General features: G+C 39.7%; 3 protein-coding genes across 7 annotated transcripts in view; 1 reads left to right on the top strand and 2 right to left on the bottom strand.

The window, feature by feature from the left end:
* Positions 1–29: 29 nt before the first annotated feature.
* LOC148884154 (microtubule nucleation factor SSNA1-like) lies at positions 30–5,252 on the bottom strand. The gene is made up of 3 exons (XM_089020184.1): positions 5,130–5,252; positions 3,843–4,042; positions 30–1,093 (listed from the first exon to the last, which is right to left on the bottom strand). The coding sequence occupies exons 1-3, from the start codon at positions 5,236–5,238 to the stop codon at positions 1,001–1,003; spliced, it is 402 nt and encodes a 133-aa protein (XP_088876310.1). The 5' UTR covers positions 5,239–5,252; the 3' UTR covers positions 30–1,000.
* Positions 5,253–9,192, top strand: part of ehmt1b (euchromatic histone lysine methyltransferase 1b) — a 32,373-nt gene continuing 28,433 nt past the window's right edge. For 3 of the 5 annotated variants that reach the window (XR_016118240.1, XM_089020179.1, XM_089020178.1), the window contains exon 1: positions 5,253–5,393. Coding sequence is in view for 4 of the 5 variants with exons in the window: in XM_089020179.1 (XP_088876305.1) it covers positions 5,253–5,393 (141 nt within the window). In the remaining variant the exon portion in view is untranslated. Of the gene's footprint in view, positions 5,394–8,416; positions 8,454–9,192 lie in introns of those variants that run through there. The other 2 variants (XM_089020182.1, XM_089020180.1) reach the window with 1 other exon arrangement.
* Positions 6,198–7,966, bottom strand: LOC148884153 (microtubule nucleation factor SSNA1-like). Its single transcript, XM_089020471.1, has 3 exons — positions 7,659–7,966; positions 6,717–6,916; positions 6,198–6,395 (listed from the first exon to the last, which is right to left on the bottom strand). Exons 1-3 carry the CDS (start codon positions 7,708–7,710, stop codon positions 6,303–6,305), a joined length of 345 nt encoding a protein of 114 aa, XP_088876597.1. The 5' UTR covers positions 7,711–7,966; the 3' UTR covers positions 6,198–6,302.

The following is a 9,192-nucleotide window of genomic DNA, read 5'->3' as shown; positions in this document are numbered from 1 at the left end:
AATGGACACGAACGCACCGTTTTTCCATATTGTTTTTTTTTGTTTTGTTTTTTTTTTAAGTCAATATGCCAAGTGATGAAAGTGTTGCCGTAATGTCCTTGACACCCAACACCCCCAGGCCGGCCAGTATTGTTATGCAATTTCATTGTAACGCCAGCTTCTCATGACGAACATGCGGTGACCTTTGACCGCGAGAGACTTTGCGGCCATTGTCAACGTGAGTGGCGTTGGATTTTGGGAGGTTGTACTTAGCCATCGCGTTTTCTCGAATGTATTTTATTTTTATTCCAAGACGTCGACAGGATTGTTATTTTTTAAAGTCCATATCCGCTGTCAGCATTGCCAAAATGAAATTGGTCAAATCCACGTCAGGTGTTTTGTATTCATCTCGCCGCATTCAATATTCAGTGTGTTTAAATTTTTTAAAAAGTGCTCTTATGAGTCCATGAAGAATTAAATGAATGGTTTTGAGAAATGTGAGGACACATATTGTGAACAAATTGAATTTTTCTTGTGATTTTGGTTCAAAACAAGCAAATCTGTCATGTTGCCACCTAGCCTTTCAAATACCAGCAGAAACGTGAAAAAAAAAAACACACCAAAAACAGTGATTACATCAAGACGGCCAAAATATCCCTCCCACCTGCAATGTTTTTTGGGGCTTTTCTGCTCCCATTCTTGCAAAAAAAAGTCTGTTTGTGGTCAAACACTCCATGCTGTCTACATTTTTCTTTTTTTCATCCGCATTGCCAGCGATGTCTAAAATTGATGATTTGAAAAAAAAAAACCAACTCAGCGATGTCATACGTGTACAGATGTACGTTAAATAAATAGAAAACTGGAACAAATGTAAATAACTGTGTAGGAATATGTTGAAGATCATGAATTCATTTCCATTTCATCTCCAAGGAACTATTTTGAGGATTAAAAAAAAGCAATCAAGTCTGTTTTGTCAAATGTTCACATTTTGTCTTTTTTCAGTCCAGTCTTGTTCTCCGAATTAGTGTTTTTTCTTGCGTGGCTCCGAGGCTTTACTGAGGTTTCCGGCCTCGTGCTTCAGGACGCTCAGTAGGGTTTGGGAACTCTCCAAAATCTGTCAGGGAGCGGGAGCAAGCAGCAAATCATAGAAAATCCCAAACACTTTTAACTCATTCACTGCCATTCACAAATTGATTCGGTAATTGAAAAAATGACGTAAAGCGCCATTCCCCAATTACTTTTTTTTCCATGCTTGGGTGCCGATAAAGCGCTAGAGATGGCCTCTGGCAATGTTTTTTCATTTTCCACAAGGGGGCTGCATTTCCTTTTTTTCCATGTTAGCGCTTTGTTACGGCTTCAGCTGTTGTCCAATCAAAATGTCATTGTATTTTGTACATCCGCCCCATTTCAAGCTCATATAACTCCAGACATATATAATTTAGGAATTAACTTTTTTCTGATGAAAGAACAACGTTTAAAGGACAACCGACACCTCCGGACAAGTTGTGTCCGTAATTTGTAAAATCACTTAAAATGGCTTCAAATGACTTCTACTGAGCGTATTTTACATAGATTCCACCACATATAGCTACAGTTTACATTTTAAGACTCTTTAAGGCTGAATATTCCGAAATTCTTGTTTTTGAGTTGGTGACGAGTCCTCACCCTACGTCACTGAAGGAACGCCCCTGACTGAGAAAGTACATACAGTAAAGTCTCGTTATATCGATATCGGTTATATCGATAGTACTGCTTATTACGATACTATTTCTATGAACGCAAGGAGAAAATTTACATGCCGCAGGATCGGATATATCGATAGTCCGGTTATATCGATATTCTTTCTGACTCTCCCGAGAATATCGATATAACGAGACTTTAGTGTACCTTGCATCATCTCAACTCATTTTGCAATACTTTGTTTGGTCTGAAAACTTTGTGTTGATCCGTGTTGATGGCGAAATTAGAAGGAAAACACAAATAACGCGATGGTGAATCCTTTGTAAGGAATTAATCAGCGCGTTTCCATGGAGCTTTCCACGGAGCTTTGTCGCCCTCTTCTGCCTCTTTTCGGTGCTACTCACACACCCCCACATATTCGGTGCTACATGTCCTCCCAAAATGACACGGAATAAATTCTTTAATCAATTGCGAACATGTATGCTTTCCTCTTCAGAACTATTTGAATCATATTCATAAGTGGATGAGTAACAAGAAAGCATCTTCTCCGAATCTGAAGCCATTGTTTTGATTCTCGAGCAAAGCAAGACGTCTTGGCTGTGACACCAGGGGGCGGGACCTTTTGAAACTGGCCACTTCCGGTTTCTTTTTTTTTTGCAGTTTCAGCACACTTTAAGTCATTTTTATTGGTGTTTTGCATTTGACTAAAAATATCATACTGCGTGTTTTCGGTATTTTAGATGCTATTAAACGTTTTTCTGATGTCAGTTAGGAAACAAAAAAAAAGACAACCGACGTCAAGTTGTGTCCATAATTTGTACAATGGCTTCAAATAACTTCTACTGAGCGTGTTTTAATAAGATTCCACCGCATATAGCTATATTTTACATTTTAAGACTCGCACTGAATATTCAGGAAGTCTTGTTTTTGAGTTGGTGACGAGTCCGTACATGACGTCACTAAAGGACCGCCCCCTGACCGTAACGTCAATGTATTTTGCTGTACTGTTTGGTTTGAAAACCTTGTGTTGCACCCAAAAGCCGCCAGAAGAGGGCGTCCAAGCTCCACGGAAGTAATTTATCAGCCTGTAGAAACGGGCTGATTCATTCCTCACAACAGTGGTGGCCATTTTTGGGTGCGATATTCCCCCCGCCTGTTTGCCTCAAAATGACACAGAATTCTTTAATCGATTGCAAACATGTATGCTTTCCTCTTCAGAACTATTTGAATCATATTCCTAACTGGATGTGTAACAAGAAAGCATCTTCTCCCAATCTGAAGCCATTGTTTTGATTCGAGAGCAATGCAAGACGTCTTGGCGTGACGTCACGAACGGGGCGGGACTTTCTGAAAATGCCCAATTCGCAGCTCAATTTTTTGCAGATTTTGGACACTTTTTTTATTGGTGTTTTGCATTTGATGAAAAATATCAGCCTGCGTGTTTTGGGTATTTTAGATGCCATGAAACGTTTTTCAGGTGTCAGTTAGGAAACAAACAAGTGACGTCGGTTGTCCTTTAAGGTTTCTTATACTGCATTGAATGTTTATGTCCTCCTAAAAGTCAATATTGTGTGGTTCCTGCAATTCGAGTGAAAATGACAAAAACCCTGGCACTGGTGTGGACACATTTTCGATTAACTTCGGACTTCAACGTACTCAGTGAAAGGGCGCAGAATCACTCGCCTGGGAACTGAACCCAAAACGCACGAATAACATCTTTGTCACTGACAACACCCATCATAGATTTCAATATCTAGCTAGCTACCTAGCTGGCTATCTATTAGCTATCTGGCTGGCTCGCTAACTATCTAACTAATTATACGACTATTAGTTATACGGCTACCTAGCTAGCTGTCTATCTATTAGCTATCTATTGGCTATATATTGGCTAGCTAGCTTTCTATCTATTTGAGTTATGTCCTGGTTGAGTGAATGCTGGCGTGTGTGGCTGCCGCTGCTCACCCACAGGAAAAAAATATCCTGTGACTGAAAAGTGACCTTGAGAGTTTTGAAAGGCACTTGTAAATAAAGGTGTTATTATTATTATTATTATTATTATTATTATTCTATTATGTGACAAGTCATCTGTCAGCGATGAGGTCTTATTTTTCACAAAGTGCTAACAAAACTGGTACGAACCGCAGATGGTAGTGCAAGGATAGTGGTGGAAAAAAAGAACCCACCTTTGTGTATGCCGCCTCGGTTTCGGCAATGGTGCGGTCAAAAGTGGCCCGTGCGGCCACTCTTTGTGCCAGGCTTTCGTTGACTTTGCTCAGCATTCCGGAGAAGACGCGAATGTCATGTTGCAGTCGTTCCTTCTCCTCTTCCTCCAGCTTGATCTGACGGTTTAATTCTTCACGCTTGGCGCACAAGTCCTCGATACCTAAAAAAATAACAAATATGGTTGATCCATTCCTAATAATAATAATAATAATAATAATTTTATTATTAATAACATTTTATTCGGCCCGCAAAAGCTAATCAACCATGTCAAGTGCCATGATGCTTGCTGAAGTCCCAACCAAAATGTCAAATTGTCGTACATAAACCACCATAACAGTTATAATTTTTTTACTTCAAATTTGAAAACTAGTTATTCATTGCACGATTAATACCAGTCAGTCTTTTGCGGGGCAAAAAAAGGAAAAACAAGTACACTAAAGTCTCGTTATATCGATATCGGTTATATCGATAGTACTGCTTATTACGAGACTATTTCTATGAACTCAAGGAGAAAATTACATGCCCGCAGGATCGGATATATCGATAGTCCAGTTATATCGATATTTTTCCCACTCCCGAGAATATCGATATAACGAGACTTTACTGTAATTTGAAAAAGTTTTGCTTACGGATCGACATCATAAAATATTGAATTCATAATAATAATACAGTAAAGTCTCGTTATATCGATATCGGATATATCGATAGTCCCGGTTATATCGATACTATTTCTATGCACGCACGGAGAAAATTACATGCAAACAGGGTCGGATATATCGATAGTCCCGGTTATATCGATATTTTTTCGGACTCCCTTGAATATCGATATAACAAGACTTTACTGTAATAATAATAATAATAATAATACATTTCATTTCTAAGCGCTTTTTCTCTGAGTGAGCAGAGGCAGCCACACGGGCCAGCGGTCACTCAACCTGGAATAACTCAAAAAGATAGAAAGCTAGCTAGCTAGCTATCTAATATGAAATATAAATATAAATTGTCCACTCATTTTTTTTGTCGTCTAACATGACGCACAGGCAGGGAGACACAATGACATATATGCAAGTTACCTGAAAAGAAATGTTGATGTAAAAATGGAACATAACATTTTGACCATTTTTTTCAATGTTATTTTCAAAATAGGTGGAAAAGAAAATGTATTTATTTTTAGTTTTTTTTTCCTTTTTTTTATAAATTCCTTCTACCTGCGCTAAGGGGCGGTAATGAAGATTCGGAAGACTTACAATTGACGAGCTCGTTATTGTAATTCTGCAAAGCAGCACCTTGTTGGCTCATGGCGGAGTTGGACTCGATTCGTTTGCAAGCGCGTGTGACGGAGCGGCGCTCTCGCATTGTCGTGAGTGACGATGACGTCACTCACGACGCTTTTTGAGGTCACATTACAAAGAGTTCGTAAAGTGAAGCAAGTGTGCACCGACCCGGGTTTCATCTTGGAATCAGCGACGAAGCATCTCTGCCCTGAAAAAGACAAATCAGGTCTCACACAGGTATTTAGTTCACATATTTTTGGTCATTTTCCTGATGATGCGGTTATTCAAACCGGGCTATTTTTTGCTCAAAGTTGCAGAATGACCGACGTTGCAAGTGCGCGATGGCGTCATTGCGTAATTACGGAAACGCCCATTCTCTCGTTTTTACACCTTTACGCAACATACCAACTCAAAAGGCCATTTTTTTAAATGTAGAAACGTAGTAGTAGGGGTTATCAAAAAAATTGAATATTTTATTACTCAGATGAATATTTTGATACTTTTTTCTATTCAATCGCATTCAACCCCTGTAACAAAGCGTTACGAGTCAAAGAAATGTACACCTACCCCAATTTTCTTCGTTTTCGTTTATTCTATTATAAAAAATGGTTACACAGTTAATTATGGAATGCCTTATTAACAATAATAATAATACATTTCATTTTTAAGCGCCTTTCAAAACTCTCAAGGTCTCTTAACAGTCACTGGATTGCATGGTTTGTATTACTCACCTAGTTTTGGTTATTTTAAAATGGAACTATGCCAGGGTAAAAACAGATGTAGAAGTGAGTTGTATGTTTTTATTTTCATTAACTGTATGGAACTGTGAAACTATAATTAATTGTAAATTGGGAAAAAAGAAATGCAGGTATTTTAGAGTTTGGATCTGTGTTCTTAAGAACAAGGGGAAAAAGTAATATGAAATATATTGTCCATTTTAATGAACTGGCATGGAAACGGGAAAAAAATGGAAAGCTGATTTAAAACAACTTAGCAAATGGACATGGGTGCATTTTAGCAATCAAGTCAACTGTGAGACCGTTGAGGATGGTATTTAACATTTATTTGCACAACAAAGAGAAACAAATCCAAATTCTTCAAAACAGTTCCCGGAGCAGTCTTTGGTGAAGCGCTCCCTCTGCAAAATCAGAACTCTTTCCTCCGTGGCTCTGGCTTTTTACCGAAGTTTCCTGCCTGCTGCTCCAGGACGCTCAGTAAGGACTGTGAACTCTCCAAGATCTGTGGGAGCGGAGCAGGAAATTACATGAAATTATCAGCAGATCAAAGAACTGCATTGTTTTTCTTTAATAAGAGCGCCTTTGGCTTAATAGTGAGGCTCGTTCAAAAGGTCACCATCAACAGGAGGGCTTATTCAAATAGTTTCTTGATGGAAAATGAAAATGAAAGATGAATTAAAATAAAACAGCATTCACATGGAGGTTTTTTCTGAAAAAAAAAAAAAAATTCAATCTGACCAAAATATGTTGAACAACAAATTATTGGCATGACCCAATAAGAGTTGCAGGTTAATAAGTAAGCTACCGTGATTAGGACAAACACCTTGTTATATGCAGCCTCGGTCACCGCAATGGTACGGTCGAGGGTGTTGTGTGCAGCTATTTTTTGTGCCAGGCTTTCATTAACTCTGCTCAGCTTCTCCGAGAGGGTTCCGATGTCATGCTGAATTTGTTCCTTTTCCTCCTCGGCCAGCTTGATCTGAAGGCTCAATTCTTCTCGCTTGGTGCACAGGTCATCAAAACCTGCGATGGACAAACGGGGGGGGAAATAATATTGTGTCCGGGTGGACTCAAAACAGGGATGAATGTCACGTTATCTTTCTTTTTGTCTTTTTCCAGAACAAATTCCTGATACCATGTCACTTTCTAAGGCTCGCCCCCATTTCAATCTCATAACTCCAGATCCATGTAACTTAGGAATTAACTTTTTTTTAAATGAAAGAACAGCGTCTAAGCTTTCTAACGCTGCACTGAATGTTTACGTAGTCCTAAAACTCAATATTCTGGGGTTCCTGGAATTCGAGTGATAATGACATTGTAAATTCCATTCAATATCCGTTATGTAGCTAGCTACCAAGCTATCTATTAGCTGTCTAGCTACCTATCTATTAGCTATATGGCTACCTATCGAATAGCTATCTCTTGGCTATGGCTATCTATTAGCTAGCTCGCTAGCTTTCTATCTATTTTACTAGAATAGAAATAGATAAAATAAATAACACATTTTTAGTTACTCCCGGATTGAGTGAACGCAGGTGCGTGTGGCTGCCGCTGCTCACCCGCAGAAAAACTTATCCTGTGACTAAAGTGACCATGAGAGTTTGGAAAGGTGCCTATAAATGAAATGTATTATTATTATTAACGTTATTCGTGAATTGTTTACACGTGCCAAGCTGTATGTGCATCTACACGAGTTAAATACGATGCTCAAAATTCCGTTGGTATTTTTTTTAACAAAATCGTCATCGATACATAAACCACTTACACTTGACGAGTTCATTGTTGTAGTTCTGCAAAGCAGCAGCTTGTTGGGCCATGCTGGAATCAGCTGACAACCGTCGTTAAGGTTCTCAAACTTGTAAACTCCAAACTCAAAGGGTGGGGCTAAGATGCGCCAAATTTCTAATTTTCCGCGACGAGTTGTTTTTTTTTCGCCACAAAGAGCTTCAGAAAGCAATGAGACAGATGTGTGATTTTCATAAATATAAAATACAAAAATTTGCTCATCCAGCGTTTGTACTGCACAGCATTGTTTTTTTCGGAGCGGCAGCGACTTCCTGGTTTACTTCTTCGTGTCTTAATGGCGGTTGCAAACTGATTTGGTACATTTTCGCCACTTATTGACATGGAATGGTAACTACAAGGGACTTGTGGAATGTGGACAACTCAGTTCATTTACATTATTGCTTGTTCTGTAGCCACAAAGGGAAATATCTCTTCTTGTGCCGGTCCCAAGCCCGGATAAATACAGAGGGTTGTGTCAGGAAGGGCATCCGACGTAAAAGCTTGGCCAAAACAAACATGCGGATCAAACGTCTAAAGATGGAGGCCGCTGATTTGCCGTGGCGACCCCTTGAAGGGAAAGAGCAGGCTAGGGGCCTTGCATCTATAAAAAAATATATTTCAACCTGGCCCTAATGCAGCAGCTCTTCCGGACTGATATACTCAGGTGTGGTATCACATCATTTTTTTTTTGGAAGGGGGGGAAATATACTCTGGTGACGTCATGTTACATGGGCGGAGCTTAGGTCCAGGCACCATGGCTTCGGCAGAGACCGAGGTGAGTGAGTTTATCTTATCTAACTGCAAGATTGTTTCACATTTCGCTTCGTTCCCACTTGCCAACAACGTATTATTCTATCGTTCGCAGTAGCCCCTTGGCAAAAATGGCCAATGGTGTTGACGTAGGCGTCTGTTTTTGCCTCCGCTCTCCTGCTTTTGTGCTTCCCGGAGGGTTGCCGAACGTGTAGGAAGATGCTGCGCCCGCGCCCCGGAACCTGAATGCTATGTCCGGGCGCGTTTTGTGCTAAGCTCACCGTCTTTCACATACATGGTCCACATCCAAGGCAATGTATTATTCATAACTGCGTTAAACTGTCAAAATAGACGACAACGAGATTCATTCGGAGCCCTTTGATATCACGCCGTTCACGATTCGGCTGTGTTGAATTTTACCGGCGAATGGTGGCTAATTGCATCCTGGCGTTTAGCTTTTTTTTGTTAGCGAGCTGACTTATGCGTTAATACGAACAAGGCGATGTTTTTCAAGACCCCTTGCTTAGTGTCTTATTCAAATTAAAATGAAGTGAAAGCGACTTTGAATAGTTGGGAGGAATATGACAATGTTTGGTTTTGTTGTTCTATTGTATCATCTCCAGTACGATGCTAGCTACATAAACATAGAAGGATGAGCACCTTCCACTGTCAACACATGGCGCAGTCTTATAAACCCCGTTCTTTCTTGCTCTTGTGTTAAATAACCATCACTTTATGTCTTTTTTTTACATACATCCGATATG

This window comes from Hippocampus bargibanti, linkage group LG18 (assembly GCF_051943395.1).
Source record: "Hippocampus bargibanti isolate YZ-2025 linkage group LG18, ASM5194339v1, whole genome shotgun sequence".
Lineage (NCBI taxonomy): Eukaryota > Metazoa > Chordata > Actinopteri > Syngnathiformes > Syngnathidae > Hippocampus > Hippocampus bargibanti.
Note: the sequence above shows the minus strand (reverse complement) of the source record. Positions and strands in the feature narration are given on the sequence as shown.